Raw genomic sequence first — 19,790 nt, forward strand, 5'->3', positions numbered from 1 at the left:
CCATGTCTGTCTAGACTTTGAAGGGATTTAATAAAAAGGTATAAAGTGTATTTTTCTTTAGATCTACACCGTCACCACAGTTTCAAGATTAGTGTCATCACTTCGGTATCTCACCAAATGTCTCCCCCTTCTGTTCCTGAGTAATGGTATTAAAATAATGGACAGCAACATGATGTCACAGTGAAGTTGACCTTTGACCCTTTGGATATAAAATGTATTCACTTCATCATTTCATCGTATCAAACGTTTGTGTGAAATGTTAACGTTAATGTCGTAATTAACGTAGGAATTCTTGAGTTATGGCCAAAAGAGCGGTTTGTGAGATCAAGAGTGACCTTTGACCTCCAAAACCTAATGAGTTCATCCTTGAGTCAAAGTGGACATTTGTGTTAAATTGGAAAACATTGTCTCCAGCTTGTCCTGAGATATCGCCTCCACAAGAATAGGACGGACAGACGTGAGGTCCCAGTGACCTTGACCTTTGAACTTTGACCTCAAAAACCCACTTAGTTCATCCCGAATCTCCATAAACAGATTCTGCTAGGAATGTAGAGTCTGTAAGCAACGGCACAAGATTTGGGTAGAGGGAGCAGACAGATTTCAGCAGTCCGAGTAGTATTTACCAATCAGCAGGCTTTGGTTGCATGCAGGTGAAAGCAAATGAGGAGAAACGCATTGGCATTGCAATCATGTAACACATCGGCTATAATCTGAAGACAATTTAGCTTGTCATTACCCTCTCCTTATTATTTGTCTGCTGTTTATTGAGGCGCCGTCGCTCAACTCCAACTCCCTTCTCAAGTTGTTAATCAGACCGTAAACAATGACTGCACATCTGGCTGAAGAGGACACCACAAACACTGGAAAGCCCAAAATATTAATCGTCGCACATAGAGGCTAAATTGTCATCAGGCAGATAGCTGATAGGTCCCTAGATTGGTTCGTCCTTGGGTCCAAGTGGAAATTTGTACCACATTTGAAAAAAATCCCTCAAGGTGTTCTCTAGATATAAACTTTATGAGAATGGGAAAGACATGAAGTCACATTAACCTGAGATATCGCGTACACAAGAAAGGAACGGACGTACAAACGGATGACCTGAAAACATAAAAAATAGCACAGATGCACTAAACCTTTTCTAACTGCTGCGGAGCTGCTTGGTTTATGCCTCTACATCTACCAACATACTCCAGTAGAGCTTGTTGGATGTAATCTCCTCCCATAACCATATAATACTATATTATTATGTGAGAGCCTTTTGCTGTGAAACTGTTACCTGTATATGACTGGTTAAATATTTATTTTGATGGCATGTAAGTTTATTATGTTGCTAGTACAATAGACGCAGCTCTTAAGTTAAAACAAGAGCTGTGTGGAAGGCTGTAACTGATCACTTCAGATTTAGTGGATGGAAGGACTAGAAGAGATATAATTGAGTGCCCCTTCTAGACACACACATGTTCCTATTACACTTCTGCCCTCACTGCAAGGCTGACCCGGAAGTTGGAAGTTCCCCTTTTTCGGATTACAAGTGAACGCAGCATAACCGTTAGTGACTATCTCAACCGAAAGACCAACCGCTGTGAGAAGCACCACCAACATGGCGGCTTATTTACATCCAGCCCGGTAATAATGCCACAGACACGTATTTTGGAATACTAAGCAAAAAGGCTCTTTCATTAGTGGGTCATGTGATCAGTCAGCGTTGTTAGCTCGAACCATAAAGGCTCATTCTCCATACATAGCCGTGTGAAGTGATTTTAGGAAGAAAAAACACTCAATTAAAAAAAGGGGAGCAACGACAGCTTGTGATTGTGACCCATGAAAGGTTGCAAAAAAAAAAGAAGATTCTATCCCTTTCCTGAATTGAATCAACAATACTCTTTGGAGTTGACTTTCATAACCTCTCAATTTCTATCAGGCCACACCACAGTCTCACTTAGTCTCAGCTTTCACAGTTCACCTCTGCGTCACCCTCTGTATGTAATGCTGCAGTATGTTAGCTCAAGGATGTATGAGCATCATAAGCCAAGACAGACAAGGAGCGCTTACAAAAACGAGAAAAAACATGATGTTAGCTGGACATTGCTCATTGTTCTTTTTGTTCTCCTCAGCCCCAAGGTAAGTAGGACACCACTGACCTGTGAAAAGGAAAAGCTTGTTAAGACCACTCTCCCTTGGGGCTCTACAGCTGCCCTGTATAGGCACGAGGATGACACCTATCCCTCTGCCTACGCATACACTAGCACCTGCAAACAGAGAGATGCTATCTGCAGAGGGAAAGCGTGTGTGTCTGTCACAGAAAGAGAAAAGACGGGGAGCTGCTGTTCTTGCAGCCTGGACTGTCTCTGTGGCAATGAAAGAAGAGCTACGTCACTGCTGCCGACTCCCACCCAGGAAGGGAGGAAGGAGGGAGGGAGTGCACATTACTGGAACAGCAGGAGGGAGGAAGCAAAGAAACAATTTAGGAAGAACAGGTCATGGAGAAAGTGAGTCAGAAGAGGGAACTTCGGAAAAAGGATTAGATTTGCAGTCAAGGCACTCTAAAGAAGGTGCTTCGCATAGTGTAGCATCTTCAAATGACAGCCCTTAGGAACTATGTTTACGAAGATTGGAGGAATTAGCGCCTCACAAATTATATCCAATAATAATATTGACTGCCAATGCAGGAAGAAGTGTGTCCTTTACTCTATGTAAAAGGTGGAACGTAATGGTGAGATGGATGGAAGTGTAGCATATCAGACCTTCAGGAGGACATCACAGACTTGCCACAATTGCTGCCTCCCGTATTAACACTGACGGAGAGCTAAAGACAGATATTGGCCAGAAATTACCGTATATCGTTGTTTATTTTGTATAATGTGAACCAAAATTCAAAAGTCCTACCACTTATAGTTCTCTTTATTGAGGTTACTTTCTATTACATGATGTTTTCTTATTGAAACATCACTTTTTTCTCGTGTGCAATGTGCAAGGACATACATCTTTTGTGGCTTTGTTTGGATTAGGAACTAGACTCATAACTTGAGTGGTTGGCATGTTTTTTGTTAAATGACCTCTGGGTTTTTAAAAGATTTCCGGGTATTTATCTTGCAGGAGAACAGATGCCTATCTCTGTGTGTTAAATAAAAAACATGAGCGTTATGTTTCTGTTTTTATCATCCATAATTGTGCTCTACCCTTAACCACGGGTTTTACGGGCCTAACACTGATTGTTTACTATCTGGATCCTCATTAGCTGATGCCTTGGCGACTGCTAATTATCCTGGGGTCCACTGACCATGCCTTAGTTTTTTTTGCCACAGCTGATATCGTTCCTTAACATTAAACTTGTGTTGCTTTGCTTAAAATTGGACATAATCCAGGATTTCTCAGCATTGTCCAATAACATCACAATTGTCTGGCAAAGGAGAGGGAGGCAAAGACCAAAAGAAAGAATAGCTGAAAGTGGAACCAATTGAAGCATAGAAATAACCAATTTCAACACTGGAATAACGGATAAATGGGTGATTTTTGATTAGATAGTTTCATTAGTTGATACCTTCAATGTTGGCTTCGAGGAAATAAGCACCTGAGCTGTGAAATGAAATCACACTTCATTGAAACCTCTGGCTCTGGGCTGGTACAGACTATGTGTGGCACAAAATTTCCCAGCGAGACAAAGGTTGCCACACAATTACATTGTTTTAATACACAGTAAATACTGGCTGCAGCCTGAGGGGGACACATGGCAGCTGTGTTGGTGTGTGTTACTCTCTGGCCAGGTACCACACCAATAACTTGTGAAGTCACCTCTGAAAGAACTATTCATCCACAACAATAAACATGCTCCTTAAAGGATTTTCAGAAAGAAAAAAAAAGTTGCTGTTGGATAAATTTCTAAGTGAATGAAAAAAGTGTATTCTAATTCAAGTTGTCACCTCGAGCTAAGATAAAGTGTCTATAAATGTGCTGGGCAGAAATAGAACAGACCATGCTCCACATTTACACCTAAACGAATACAAAATGAACCTTTTCTTGTGCGCTAGCATGTCAATAATCCTGCTTGCATTTGGTTGCCACTAATTATCGTTGATTCAACACTAATTACATTTACACAATCATCAGGTCTATCAAATGGTGCCGGTAAGTGTGTGTGTGTGTGTGTGTGTGTGTGTGTGTGTGTGTGTGTGTGTGTGTGTGTGTGTGTGTGTGTGTGTGTGTGAGAGAGAGAGAGAAAGACAGATAGAGGGAGAGACGACAATACGTCTTTGTTATTTCATGTACTGATTACACCCTCATGATAAGATTAGGACAGCAGGACATCACACACAGGCCGGGACACAGAGAGGGAAAAGAGTGTGTGAGAAAGGGAGGAAAAGAAAGCTGAACAACACCTCCCCACATGATGGACTGATCACAGGAAGAGGAGATAGAGGGATGAAAACAGGAAATCAGAGGGTACAGAGAGGATAAAAATAAAGAACAGAGGACAAAGACAGAGGAGAGGGTGAACCCTCGGATATGAGGCCTCTCCCAGGGGGCCTGCTGCGCACTCCTGTTTCCAATTGGGCTTAATATTTGTTATGAAACTCGATAAGGAGCCTGATCCTCATGCCAATTGTCCAGTTACACAACTGATGGTTTCTCTAATAGAGTTAATACAACAGTAATTGGAGATAGAGAAAAGGAGAAAGATGGGGCGCTGTGTAGAGATGAGATCGTGGAGGGCAGGCAACATAAGACAGCCTGCTGCGGAGGGTAGGACCCATCAACCCTGATGTGTATTAGAGTAGACTGAGAATAAAGATTCACATCACACAGCAAAATCCTGTGCAACATTACATATTAGACATGACAGTTACGGCTCTGATAAGTACTTTAAGGGGCCGATGTTACGGGAGGCATGTAGGTATGGTGATGCCCGTAACTTAATACAAGCAAAGTTAATAAAGTTACAAGAGCGTGAACACATCTTACTGAACATATAGGTAGTATCTAATGAATGGTGCTGAATTCAAAACCAATTTGATCACCAAGTCAAGTCCAATTGCAAAGGCAGTCGAGACCAAGTCAAGAGAGTCCAGAGCAAATCAAGTCCTGTTCAGGACCATAATAAATAATAGTGTCTTTCCAATGCTAATATAGTGATTTAATAGTTTAGGATGGATCTATAAACAAGATCCTGAATCAGCAGCCAGGAACAACTGGACCAGTTCACAATATCAGAGTCAAAGAAAATTCTGAATCCAACAAGACGTTATCAAGACAAGTGCAGGACTTCAAAAGTGGACTTGAGTGAAGTACTACAGCCCTGTTTAACAACTGGTCAAATCAGTTAACTTTCTGTTTTCCTTATGTACGTAATTGTCTGGATGATGTGAAGTTACTTCACTTTCCATCAATCAATCAAGACAAAATTTTAATTAGTCCAAAATATTTGATGACCAAATACCAGAGAAGCTTACATCATTCCAATGAGTTTGAGCTGTAGTTATTAGCAAATGCTAACATGCTAACATCACAATCTACATGTATATGCTGCTTACAGTCCCACAATGCACACACATATGTCACATTTATAGATGTGAAAATGAATCTACACCTGTCAGTGTTGATGCTATCAGTAAGTGTGTGCAATTTTCAAGTTAATACAACTTTATACATTTACACCACACAAATATAGTTTTAATCACATTTTAAAATGGGATCACACCGGCTACGACTCCAAATTCGGCCAGGGTCGTAAAATGGTGGGGCAATGGCCCCTTTTCATACTTTCTACCCCCCTTGTTTGGACAACACCCGTCATCGAGCTGTATCTTGCTTATCTGCAATGCTATTGTGGTGATGAACTCTGGCCACACAGACAGACATAAATATCTGGCAAAATACACAAAACCGCCTCCCGCTACAGTAGGTGTCTCCAGGACCACATGACCATGACGCCACACACACACACACACACACACACACACACACACACACACACACACACACACACACACACACACACACACACACACACACACACACACACACACACACACACACACACACACACACACACACACACACACACACACACACACACACACACACACACACACACACACATACACACACAAAAACAAAAAAACAATACCAGCATTGCTGTGGCGGCTGGTAAACATCCAATGGCTATACGTTTAAAAAAAATATATGTGGAATTGGTAATGATAATGTTCATAAAATAGTACAAACATCAATCTAAGAAGTCTTTATTTGCTGCTCACAAAAGAGTTAACCATTGAGTGTCTTTTGGGAAGTGAATGAATGAACGAGGGAGTGATTTTTCGGACAAAGGGATTATATAAGCAAAAGAAAAATGGTGCGTCTCATAAGATAATCATTTACACTGTAAGGTTTATCCTAGTGTTGTCACATAATGCCCTTTAGGCAGCAATTTAAATTACTATCACTTTGTCTTCTTGTCCTTCCTCAATTTCCCCCTGTACGATCTATCTATCAGTCTGCCCTTGTAACAAAGTCCACTCCACATATAGAGGTAATAAATGGATGTACAAGTCAGTCAGCTGCCAAACAGGAGAGTACAGGCATCTCAGATATGTGCAGATATGCAGGGAGGTCAGGACAGCAATAATTAGGGGGCAACTGCGCTCCAACTGACCGGCTGTTTCCTGTGAGAACGTCTGGCCTCGCCCTCTTTCTCTCTTACTGTGATATGAATAGATACAAAGATGACAGCAGACAGGAGATAAGACTGTCCAGCCACACTACCTGAAACACTCTCATTATAAGTGTTAGAGGAACAGATAGCTGGGTAGTGAGGGGGTGACGAGGAGGATGGGAGCATCATGTACTTGTGAGAGACACGGCTACTTTTATAAACTCAAATATGGATTTGTACGAAAAATAATCCGTCATTTAACTACAGAGCTGGCCAGCTAAAGAAAAGGAAGCAAATAACCTTTTCATTTAGCTCTCCTGCTGAGAGTCTGAGAGGGGAAATGGATTTTGTGTCTGTGCGTCTGTGTGTGGGCTTTGTTGCAGGTACAAAACACACTTTGCATTATACAAAACTTTAAGAAAAATAACACACTGGCACACACACCTACACACAGGCTTTGTCATTATCACCCTCACAACCTCTTTATGAGATGGACTGAAGCTGTTTTAACAAGCACACACACACACATGCATATACAAACACACAAGCAAAGAGACTTTCCAGTGGCTTGTGTGCCATCAGTGCAACTTCAATACACGCATGGTCATAAGTAGGGTTTTTGTGACTGACTCTCAACCGTGGTTAATACAGTTTACAATTAAGTCGCATCTAGCTTTTAGTTTAAAAAGCTTTTCGATTTCAGTTGATTGAATTTGCAGACTGGCTTTGCAATGTTTTTCTGTCTACCTCAGATTTCTTTTAAAAATATAAATACAAGGATGTAACAAACGGTAATCATAGTTATTAAAGTAGATACTCTATGGGTAGGGGTGTGCATGCACAAACTTCATGCCACCCCTGCATAAGTCACCTCTGCGGCCAGCCCAGTCAAAAAAAAAGACTCTCCTCTCCTCCCTCAATTATTTCTGTCATGAATCCAAGAGTTAGACCAAACCCACACCAGTGAAGGTCTCGCCCTCTGCAGGCACACACAGTCCCACCCAAGGAAACTATGAGTGTGTGTCATTTTGCTCCCCTCAAAGAAACCAGGTTAATTATACTGCAGTAAGTTTGTTAGCCTGGGTGATATTAAACAGTAACATTTGACATAACATAATGTATTCACTTTAAAGATCACAAACTAAATGACCAGCTTCTCTGACACACACTGTATCTTTGACACTGGATTCACATTTTAAAACACCAAAGGAAAACACTGCACGCTGGTATAAGGTCACATACGGCAGCTTTTGTCTTACCTTTGAAATGTCAGTGTTGTTTTGTGTCTCGCTGCACAAATGGTGCCAAGAGACCTCTGATAGACATTTACTTGCACGTACTTCCCAACAGCAGAGAGACACCGATAAAGGCCACGGGCTGAATCACGTTGGTTTCTTTGTTGTCTACGGTTCTGCTTTATTCAGTAAATCACACTTTTTTGGATATATTGGCAGGGTTGATGGTCGAATCCCTCAGAGGGTGCATACACATGGAGCCTTTTGTTCCAGCAAATATCTAAATAACAGCTCAAACTGAACAGTAACATGGAGGACAACATGGGAACACATGTCATTCTGTTCAGGCTCAACAGATGAAAAGGTGTCTTGTGAATTATCTTTTTAATTACTTTCTGCTTTCAGAATGTCTGTACATGCACATCCCCTGGCTGTAATTTAAAGGTCATTGCAAGACGCGACGCTCTCTCTCTCAATTTGTTTCTGTGATGTATACTCTCAAAAAATGTGTCTGCATGTTCTCTTCATCTAAAGAGCATGTTATTTTCATTATTAAAGCGGTACAGTAATAACCGAGGATTTGAATATATATATATATATATATATTTGTGAGAGTGATTCAAAACTTTCGATTTAAACGAGTAGAGTACTGCATTGCAGGGAAAAAATAGCTGCCTGGCATCACCAATCTCACAGGAGATGCCATATATTCGATCTGATCCGATTCATTTTAAGAGACCCACTTCCTCTTTATCATTGGTCAATCTCACCCACTCTCGCTGACTTGAGTTAAAGGAAAAAATAGAGTTAAGCATCTGTCAGATTACATTGAATACTGCTCTTCTCAACCAATTCCACCACTTCAGCCGAGCCGATAACCACAGCAGAGCAGAAAGGTCCTGAAGAAAAGGAGCGAGATATGAAGACAGAGAGGGAGAGGCGCAGAATGAATGAATGTCAGGCAGATCATTGAATGAAAGAAGGCCGCACAGAGAGAGAGAGAGAGAGAGAGAGAGAGAGAGAGAGAGCGAGAGAGAGACAGAGAGAGAGAGAGAGAGAGAGAGAGAGAAAACAAAAGAATGTCTGCAGTCTAAAAATAGCACCCTCAATCTCCTGTGCAGAGCTGGGTAAATAGGACCGTCTTGGGTGGGTCTCTGGACACTTGTTACATACAATACCATCTCATCCATTACACACTAAGACATGACTGACTGTCGCACACACACACACACACACACACATACTTACGAACAGACAAAGAGACATTTCAAGTAATTTCAGTTCAAGTGCAATCAAATGTGTGCATGTTTGTGTGTGTCCCCCGCAGCTGTCACTCACAAAATGAGTAAAACGCGACGAGCAACAAGAGGGAGTTTAAAAGAGGGATTAATTGAGGGTAGAGTGGAAAAAAAGTGAGACAGGGTAATGGAAATACATGTGAGTCAGTGAATAAAAAGTGGTTGTGTTAAACAGCCGGAGGAGGAGGGTTTGACAGCGAGAGGAGGGCAGGCACAGGACGAGGAAAAACTGTGTAAGGTGGACAGGAAAAGCAACATGAAAGACTACACTGAGCCTAACTTGGATTCAGACTCTTTTGGAACGTCTGGGAAAAAATATATTATCTACGGAGAGGATTTTTTTTCCTTTTTATGTTTAATAGAAAGAAAAAAAATCCTTATTCTATGGCAATGAAAAGTCTCGGCAATACATTACTAAAAGTGTGAAATTCAGGATAGCAATCTTACCTTACATAAACTACAAAATGAAATGTTTGCTAAACTCCTCCCCTCACATAGAAGTTGTCCAATCAATTCAATTCAATCCAAATAATTGTATAGTGCCAAATCATAACAAAAGTTATCTCAGGACACTTTACACACTAGGTATAGACCAGACTCTATGACTTATTTATGATTTACATAGACCCAACAATTCCTCCCATAGAGTACGGTGGCAACAAAAACCTTCCCTACGACAGGCAGGAACGTCAGACAGACCCAGCTCTGTAGAGGACGGACATCTGTCTGCACCGGTTGGGGAGGAAGAAAAGGAGAGAGAAAGAGAGAAAGACGGAGAGATGGACAGAGAGAGACAAAGACAGACACAAAGACAGAGATACAGACACACTTCCAGAATTACAAGCAACCGAAAAAGTAACAGTAACTACTACTACGGTTACTAAGCACATTACTATAGATATTATTAATATCTATAGTAATGTGCTTAGTAACAGTAACTGAACAGTCACAGTTATGAGCAAAGTCGTACTTTTCAGTACACCGAATCACAAGAATCCTTTTATTAAAAAGGTTTGTTCAATAGATTAATTCACCTAATCATTTAGTGCTGTACTGAAACATGACTTAACGTTCGGTCCAGCTCGTTAACTAGTGAACTGAGAACAGTTAATTTAAGATATAGTTTTCAAACCTAAAGCTGTAGCCCTGCCCTATCATGCACAGCACGTATATCGCAACACCAAATTATTGAATAAAATATTTGGTACTTCCTACTTTGAGTAGTTTGAGAGGGAGGGAGAGGGTGATCAGTGGTTATCAGCCTCATTGAACCAGAAGGTTCAGAAGGCTGTTACCATCTGTTCACATGGTAACAGTCGCCTTTAGGACCCCTTGGCTTCACTTTTAACGGTCTTGGAATCCCATTGTGAATTCAAACCACAGATGTGGTAACAGATGTTACTTGGTTAGGTAAAGGCAACAAAACTGCATGGTTAGGTTTAGAAAATGACGCTGGATTGGGTTAAAATACTAAAGAACGTAATGTAAGAAAGTTCATTAAAAGAAAGTCACCGTCTCACACGGGACACAACCTTGGATTTCCTGTGTGAAAGTCCAGTGTGTCCGACCCCTCCACCACCACCACCACCCCAACCTTCCTCCTCATGCGGAATTTTTGTTCCTTTAATATTTCCTGCCTTCATACTACGTCATCATGCAGCACTGCAGTTAAGCAATTTCGCATTGATGGGTGATCCAGCATACCATTACAATGGTAAATGCTACTGAAGCAACTAGGAGAAGTATAGTAGGGCCATACCACCATGGGCAATACCTGTGGTAGTGATAAGCAACTGATAACACTCATTCAGATGTCTGACTATGGTCAAATTGACTGTCAGGGTTTACGTTGAGGTTCAGGTTCGGGTTCAGGTTCAGGTTATCTATTTGCACCCTTAGGTCAATTTGGTTTGCAGTTCATGTCGAGAGGAAAAAGGCATCCAGCTTAACACACATCAGAAATAAACAGACACAAACAAAACAGAAAAAGTACAAAGTGCTCTAGCCTCAGAACAGGGTCGGTATTATCTACTATGCAGTAACTTCTTATTCATACGGATGCCTGCTGTTGGAACAAAACTGTTTTTGTATCAGTTTGTTCTTCATTTTGGGAGGTCGAACCTCGAACCGCCATCCAGAGGGAAGGTGCTGAGATTCACCATGTAAAGGGTGTGAGACGTCATTCATAATGGACATGTCTGGTGTACAGGGACTCCAAGTTCATCAGCGTCTCACCAATTAGCTTACTGGCCCACCTTACAATCTGGTTCAAGGAGTTTTTGTTCTTCAAAGACAAATTCCCAAACCATGACAACAAAGAAAAAGATATAATAACCTCAATAAGAAAAAAAATAGGGCCATCATGGTTTGCTGTACACTGTGTAGTAGCCTACGTTCAGATAGTGAATCACGCACTGCTCCCTCGTGGTACGTGACCATAGCTCCGACTGCATTGTCCCACTCACTGAACTAAAACATGGCCGAACGTTCTATTAAGCTCGCTAACCAGTGAAGTGAGTCCGATCGATTTTGCAGAATAAGCCAGTGAGCTGAGAATTTAGTTAGATAAAGGCTCACCCTTTTACTTATCCGTTAACTACATATTGTAATTTGTTACAGGTTATGCCACCGATGACTTCTCTGTACAGTAGTGTTTCCCCACTGCAGGGGTGCCAGTCCTCGACACTACTGTATCAGAGTGTAAACTAACACTAGCAGCTATGTCTTGGTCTTTATTGGAGTTGGGGAAATTTACACTCCAGCTACCCCAGCCAAGCACATTTTCTGAGATAGCACATACATTTGCAAACACATGTGTTCATCCTTTATCCTAAAAGCTTGGAAATCTCACTGTTTCTCCTGATGTTGCTGGGGACACTGGCACTGCCTGGGAGGAGAGACCCCCCCCCCCTCTCTTTATTTGTTTCTTTTGTTTTGTTTTCCTTTTTCTTTAATTACATTATGTATTTTTTGCTATTAGCTTTATTTATTTTTTAAAATTTTACTTTACCTATCCACTTATGTTATATGTTATCCGGTTGCTTGGTTGTTATTGAGACCGTGTCTGACATGAGTTGTTGGGAAGGACGGCGGGATTCATGTTGGTTCTATTCTTTGTCTTTGTCCTTGTTTTTCCACTCTAAAGCAGACACACTGTACAGCTGTTGTATTTGTTCTTGTGTACTTGTCTGCAGAACTCAATAAAAAAGTTCTTGGAAGCTTGAAATACTGTTCAAGACACACAATAAAGCATAAATCTGAACTGAATTGCTTGTTGAAATATGCACCAGAAAATGAGCCAAAAAATGGTCGTATTTAAATAAAACGATGACAAATGTTAGATCAGACTCTCATATTTATTATACTACAGCTAACTAGCTCTGTGCTGCAATTAAGGAACAATGCTGTTTCTTCATCTCCATGTTTTAAATATGACATGCAGCTTTAGTCTCAGAGTTACAAATATCATGTGGCCATCAAGTAGATATTAAAGACACCTTTTTTTACTGTAAATAAAAAGCCTGCTTTGCCTGAAACAAACACAATTATTTCCAAAATGAGCTGTAAATCTGACACTGTGCAGTCACACAACAGGAATGAATATACAGATAGGCTTTGTATTGTGTGCAGGGGTGTGTGTCATTTCCCTCCTCTGGATTGCTGCCTGACTGGCTGCAGTGTCACGGCTGACTCTGGGTGTCAGAGGAATGGGTTTAAGCTATGACCAGCTGCTAGCGTAATTTATTCTCTCAGTTGTTCAGCCCCAAACATTTTAACAACCACGTGGCTACTGCAGGACACGGTTACAGAGACTTCACGAGCCAGACTGGATGGTATATGAGAGGCTGTAATCCTGAGCTGGTCAATTTAACAAAAAGGAGCATCACCGTGATTTGTTCATGCTTGTTTGAACATGTTCTAAAGCATACCATGGTCTTCAAAGAGGAGACAGCACTCATTTTGTGACCATTTATTTTGCTATGCCCAGCAGAAGCTCCTCAACATCTCCATATTAAAACCCTCAAACTGACTAGTGTTTGATGAGATTTTCTCTTCGGGGACTGCCACTGTTGAGATATTTGTATAACTGTCAAATTAAATCAATCTGTCTACTCCAAAGGGAAATATGATATGCATGCTGGGTTTAAAACACCAAAACAAAATAAATCAGACAACTGGGACAATCACACAAAACTGTGAGACCATAACAAATAAGTTAAAAAATAACTATGAGAGAAAAAAAAACAGTCAGATTTAAGGTTGCACATAGTTGAAATTTGGAAAATGCTATATCTCAGTAAAGGCCATGAAGCCAGCCATTAATGTGCATATGGTTTTCCATGTCAAGAATATCACCAATCATCCATAAAAGGGCAGCATTCAGGCTCTTATTCTTTCCAAAAGTGACTGGTAAGAGCTCAAACTGTCTGCTGTACAGGACAATCTATCCCAGAGCAGTGTCTGACTTCCCCTTACTACAGTCTCTTTGCACATTTAACAAGCCTGGTCTTTCTGTCTGTGTAAATAAGTCCATGTCAGACAGCAGTCAGTAAATGTATGATAAGATGCTCCTATAAAACATCATCAAAGCAGAAAACAGTTCAAGAGTTCATTTTACTCAGGATAAAAAAACGCAGCTTTACCTTCTTGATAACGGATTTTTATAACTGTTTTTTGTGCCGAAATTAGTTGTCGTGCTTTACCGGCTCGATCTCCTCTCTCTTAATAACAGTTGTTTTAGCAGCAGAGGACGACTTTCTAAAATCAATACTCTTGTCCTTAGTTTTCACTACATCGAGCAAGATGAAGGACCATGACACAAAGACCTCCTCCACAGACCGGTGATCTTATTCCCCTCCGTCCATGTAGTCTGACTAATAACCGAATCATCAGCACATTTTATTATGTGTCTCTTCTCATCATTACTTTGACAGGTGTTCTTAAAAGACCTAAATAATATATAGAAGGTGAGGAAGACCTTGCATGAATCCGACGAGGGATTTTGATTTAAAAGGGAGACCTGTTGGTTGAAGGAATGGCTTATATTGGAACGAGTGTAGTTTTATGCGCATACAAGGCTGTGAGGATGGAGGCAGTTTTGATTGTATAGCTACTGAATTTTTCATTTTCTCTCCCCCTGTGTGTATTACATGGTTTGTCATCCTCAAGCCTATCAGCCTTGGTTTACCACTCTCATGTCTGTTCTTTAAAAATGAAGCTTGAGCCAGGAGTCAGTTAGCTTAGCTTAGCTTATCTTAAATACTGGAAACATGGACAAACAGGTAGTCTGGTAATAGGATTCCACCTACAGCACCTCTAAAGCTCACTAAAGCTGTTTTCCATGAATTATGGACGATATCAGGGCAATCAGGTCCAGACAGAGTCAGGAGTTTCATTTCACGCATGTAGCACACAACCGGAGATTCTCCGTGTTATGTGTGTTCTCACTTACTGGAAATAACTCTCTGACTCTCCCTCTGAGAAGAAACAGAAGTGTGCTAGGAAGCTGGGAAAGTAAAGATCCTTTGACGTCTGATTCCGCTGATACGGGCATCTACGTGTTCACGCCCCGCTGGGTAATGTGTAGATCATTTCAGGTTTGCAGTGTATGTGTGAAAGTGGCAGCCTGGCAGGTTTTTAGTCTTTGTGCTAAGGTAACTGGCTGATGGCTGTAGCCTCATATTTACTGGCCACATAAGAGGGTAATGTCTATTATGTTAAAATCAAGGTTCTTCACATAAACACTTTGTTGGTGGGAGTATTTATGAAGAAGCAGCTGCGTGAGGGATTCCAAATCCTTGCTTCTTTGATTCTGAAGTGAACGGTCCATGGGAATTCAGAGGTATTTCACTTTTAAAGGGATTGCCTTGAGCCTTCTGAAGAATAAAACCCACATGACCCTGATAAGTAGACGAAATGCTAATACAGCGACACAAAAGGAGGTCTGCTAAGTTGACTGTGATGAGACAAGCAAGGGGATTTTTTTATGAAAATTTAAAAGGGGTATTAACAATGCACAAACGCCCTTGAAAGATTTGAATTGTAGATTCAAACATATCCTGGGTGTATCCCTATACTGCTAGACATGAAGAAACAGACAAGAACCAGACCAAAACACAATATGTATACTTATTAATATATTATGTAATATTAAAATTAAACTACCACAGTACCAATTTATATTCATATGCTGTTAATGCACCGGCAACAGCCTTTTCCTGTAAAGCCTTTCAGCAAACAGAATTGATTTGGGCTTTTATTATGAAGCATCTGCTGCTTGGCCTTTGTAGTTAGCACTGGCACCAAAGCATAATTCACAGACGGGGTTAGCAGTTCATCTCTACATCTGGACATTTTTTCACCCATTGTTTGTCAGTGACTCAATCATATACAGTGAACCACTTAATGCAGTTTTTTTGTGGGCCTCACATCTCTAATTTACAGTGAAAGTCATGCTCTTTCCTGTGCCATTACCGTCCAACTCCCCATAATCAACTGGAGGTAGTGTACAATCAGTCCAGTACGCTCATAAATAATTGTAATTAAATATTGCAATCAGCAAAACACATACACGTTTTGCCTAAAAATGACTTTGACAATGTATTGAACCAACTGTATATTGTGTCTCATGTCTAGTCAAACTGCATGTAACATAGCATGCCAAGATGGTACATATGGTCAGTTGTGATAATAAAATCTTTTAATCTTAAAGAGGACACCATAGTGTGTGTGTGTGTGTGTGTGTGTGTGTGTGTGTGTGTGTGTGTGTGTGTGTGTGTGTGTGTGTGTGTGTGTGTGTGTGTGTGTGTGTGTGTGTGTGTGTGTGTGTGTGAACATGAAACCATGCTGTGATTATAGATTAGGTTTCAAAAACACTCACATACACACTCTCTCTCTCTTACCCACTGACTGCACCACACCACCACAAACCAACAGGGAAATGTAACCACTGAGGCACTTGTTGTATAAGAACTGCACAAACACAACTCATGCATACATAGCCACACACTCTACGGGACAAACGTCTCATACACAAGCACACAAACACAAACAAAACAGGTCTGCAGCTGAAGATAAATGTGCTGTGGAGGGCATTAATGCATGCAGGGTAATATAAACATTCAGCTACAAGCAGCAGACCTCATGCGGTTTAACTTAATGGAGGGCAAATACACATTATGGTGCAGAGATAAAGTGTGAGAGGAATACATCGAAGATACCGGCGAGGAGCATGATTGCATGCCTGCACGTTTGAATGTGTACTTGTGTGTGTTGTGTTCGTGGGAAGTCAGGAAAATGTGGACAAAAAGTGGGGGAAAAAGCTGCAAAATCAGGTGATGTAAAAACCCTATAACGCTTTTTCTAGCCGTCCATGCAAAGTTTACGAGTGTGTAATTCACTTTTCCATGTATTCATTGGTAGGATAAGATAATAAGCCGCTTTTAAGGTCACGGAGAATTGTGCTGCAATGGGTGACCTACAGTTGACAGAAACAGCGGCGGTAAAAGTCTGAAAGGACTGCAATCATGCAAATAACTACCACTTGGAACAACGAAGACACTTCATGTCCTGGATCATTATAAGACACACCCACAGCAATAGAAGAGACAACAGTAGTGTATTGTTGTAGCAATGCCTCAGGCTATCCAGGCATGATTGTACTGTTGTCATTTGACATGAAGCAATACCACGTAGTAAGCATGAGGAAAAATGTGATAAAATATAAAGAAAGTGTGTGTGTGTGTGTGTGTCTGCGTGTGTGTGTGTGTGTGTGTGTGTGTGTGTGTGTGTGTGTGTGTGTGTGTGTGTGTGTGTGTGTGTGTGTGTGTGTGTGTGTGTGTGTGTGTGTGTGTGTGTGTGTGTGTGTGTGTGTGTGTGTGTATCTGTGTGACAATGCAGTATTGTAGCATTCACTGATGATTGCCTCCAGGCATGGCTGGATTAATCTACTGGAGGGCACTTATGAAGGTAAAAATGAAGTGTTGGCGCTACTCACTGTGTAGGTACCACGTCGCTGTCAAGTGCATATTTTGCCGAGAGCCACATAATGCAACCATTTAAATAACACCTGGCTGAAGTTTTCTGTGTGTAAATTAATTGAATTATTGAAAAAATGGGAATATCTATAGCTAATAATGGGCTGGTTCCTTATACAGCCGAGAGTTCAGGATTAGCAAATGTTACAGGTCTTTATCATTTTAGTTGAGAGTTAATCAATGAATCATATCACCAAGAACCAGCTGTCACATAATGAACCTGCAGCTTTTAGGGGTCTGGGGCAGTTGCCTCCAGGGATTAATTTTGCACTATATGAAATTACACACACACACACACACACACGCACACACAAACAGAGAGAGAGAGAGAGGTCAGATAAACTTATCAGCATTTGCAAAGTGAGTTACAATCTATTTCCATGTAACCTATTTTGGTCCAGGCTATTAGAACAGAGGAGCATGGTGCATTTAGTGTTGCATATCAGATGTTCTCTCTCTCTCTCTCTCACACACACACACACACACACACACACACACACACACACACACACACACACACACACACACACACACACACACACACACACACACACACACACACACACACACACACACACACACACACACACACACACACACACACACACACACACACACACCTAACCCAGACCACTGAATATCTTTCACTACAATAAAACTGAAAAATCAAACTCAGCTCAGATTCCAAATGAACTGTACGTACGTAGATGCCAATGTTAGCCCGGCCACAACATATCTACCCAGGGGAAGGCTTGGTAGAAATGTTGTGGCCAATACACTGTTTGTTACCAGGTGGGATATTCCCATGGGTCATATAAACTGCATTCATCTAAGGTAGTATGAGAAGCAAGATGATGATGATCACAAGATGGACACATAACAGTATACAATGAAAGCCCCTTACAGGTGTTTTGGCAATTTCTGAAGAAGTAAAGCATCAGCACTTTTCTTGAACACACATTCTGGTATTCCATTCATTGTTCAAATCTGAAAATCTAAATCTAAAACACAGTTGTGTTGCTTTCTTTGTAGCCTCTATAGTCCCTAATACATGTATTTAAAAGTCTGCTTTAATCCCATATTTACAGTTACAGTTTACTGCCAGGGTTAAAGGCAATAAAGAACTGTAGTCTCTACTTTAGTTTTCAGCTAACTCATTGAACTCTCAGCCACTTCACCAACCTTGTGCTAAATGAATGAAACAGTTATATCAGCATTATGGGTCTAAACAAGTGTCCACTGATGGTGTGTACGGCAAAAATTGGTAAGAACCAGACATAAAAAACACAGATGAGTGGATGACCTTTGCTCCACACCTTTTCCTTTTCATCCGATACATCTCTCTCTCTCTCTCTCTTAGCACTTATTCCTTTTTTCCATGTCCCTCTCTCTCCACACCACAGCTTTACTTCTGTCCACTCAGTCCCACTTGTTTGCTCTTCAAAAGCACTCAGAACACACTTCTATTCACCCACAATGCTCAATAACTTTCTCTCTCTTTCCTGTCTGTCATTTCCACTGATTGCAATACACAGAAGACACACGCACACGCACGCACGCACACACAGACACACACACACAGACACACACACACAAACACACACAAACTGAGTCAGACATGCACACTAATAAAAAAGGACCTAATATAAAACCGCAGATGCAAACTTATTGAACTGTAAAGAGCACCAAGTGCCCCATGCCTTTGAAATAACAAAGACATTACATGCTTATAAAGTTTTATTTACAATCCCAGCTCAGCACTGCACTGCAGACTCTCTGCCTGTGCCCTAACTCTACATTATCTACCCAGCATGCCTGTCTCATCAGACAACAAAACGGGACAAACTTCACCCACCCTTCGCTCTCCTCTCTCTCCTTCTCTCTCTCTTTCTCCTTGGCTTTGCGAGACTTGTGCAGGAGTCCGATCAGGATCACAGCGGCCCTAATGCCAGCCTTTTTGTTGTGGATCCGTCCTCCAGCCTGAGACATGCTGGACGTCTCTGCCGGTGCTAGGAGGGGTTCGGGTGACAGACGGTCCAAGGTCAGGCTGGCTCCAGGGTCCCTGGGCTGCAGGACCTGCTTCGCTGTGGCTTTGCGGGGTTCCAGTGTGAGCTGTGGATGTCACAATCTTGGTTCTGAAATGCTGTCTGGTTTGGAGACAGCTGGCAAGTTTCTGCCAAAGAAAGTACCTGTTTGATTTCTGGCCCTGGATTGTCAGTTCAGAGCCTCTCAGTCAGACGTTCTGGTTTAAGTCTTGACCAGTAATCCAAAAGGTAACGATTGTGGAACCCCCCTTGGTTTGGTAGGTAGTCAGATCCGATTTAATCTCTGTTGATCTTGGTCTTGGGATCAATGTGTATTTCTTGTAATCCCAGAGGTCCAGAGGGGCACTGTGGGACTCCAGCTCAAGGTGAACTTCTATCTGCATTCCCTGCTCCTGCAGTGAATCTGTGCATCGCGGCTCCATAACACATCATGGTCCCTGGCGAGAGGATGAAGAGTTGTTCTACGGACAGCCTCACAGGACTCACACACTATGGCACTGCATCTCTCTTGTCTACCTACCTCTACC

At 41.4% G+C, this 19,790-nt stretch overlaps 1 protein-coding gene across 2 annotated transcripts in view; it reads right to left on the reverse strand.

The window, feature by feature from the left end:
• Nucleotides 1–19,790, reverse strand: part of rap1gap2a (RAP1 GTPase activating protein 2a) — a 46,974-nt gene that overhangs the window by 27,152 nt on the left and 32 nt on the right. For both annotated transcript variants that reach the window (XM_083913838.1, XM_083913840.1), the window contains exon 1: nt 19,074–19,790. This exon is cut by the window's right edge and continues 32 nt beyond it. In XM_083913838.1, the coding sequence (XP_083769964.1) occupies nt 19,074–19,207 (134 nt within the window). In that variant the 5' untranslated portion in view covers nt 19,208–19,790. The remainder of the gene's footprint in view (nt 1–19,073) is intronic.

Source organism: Echiichthys vipera (assembly GCF_963691815.1).
Source record: "Echiichthys vipera genome assembly, chromosome: 5".
Taxonomy (NCBI): domain Eukaryota; kingdom Metazoa; phylum Chordata; class Actinopteri; order Perciformes; family Trachinidae; genus Echiichthys; species Echiichthys vipera.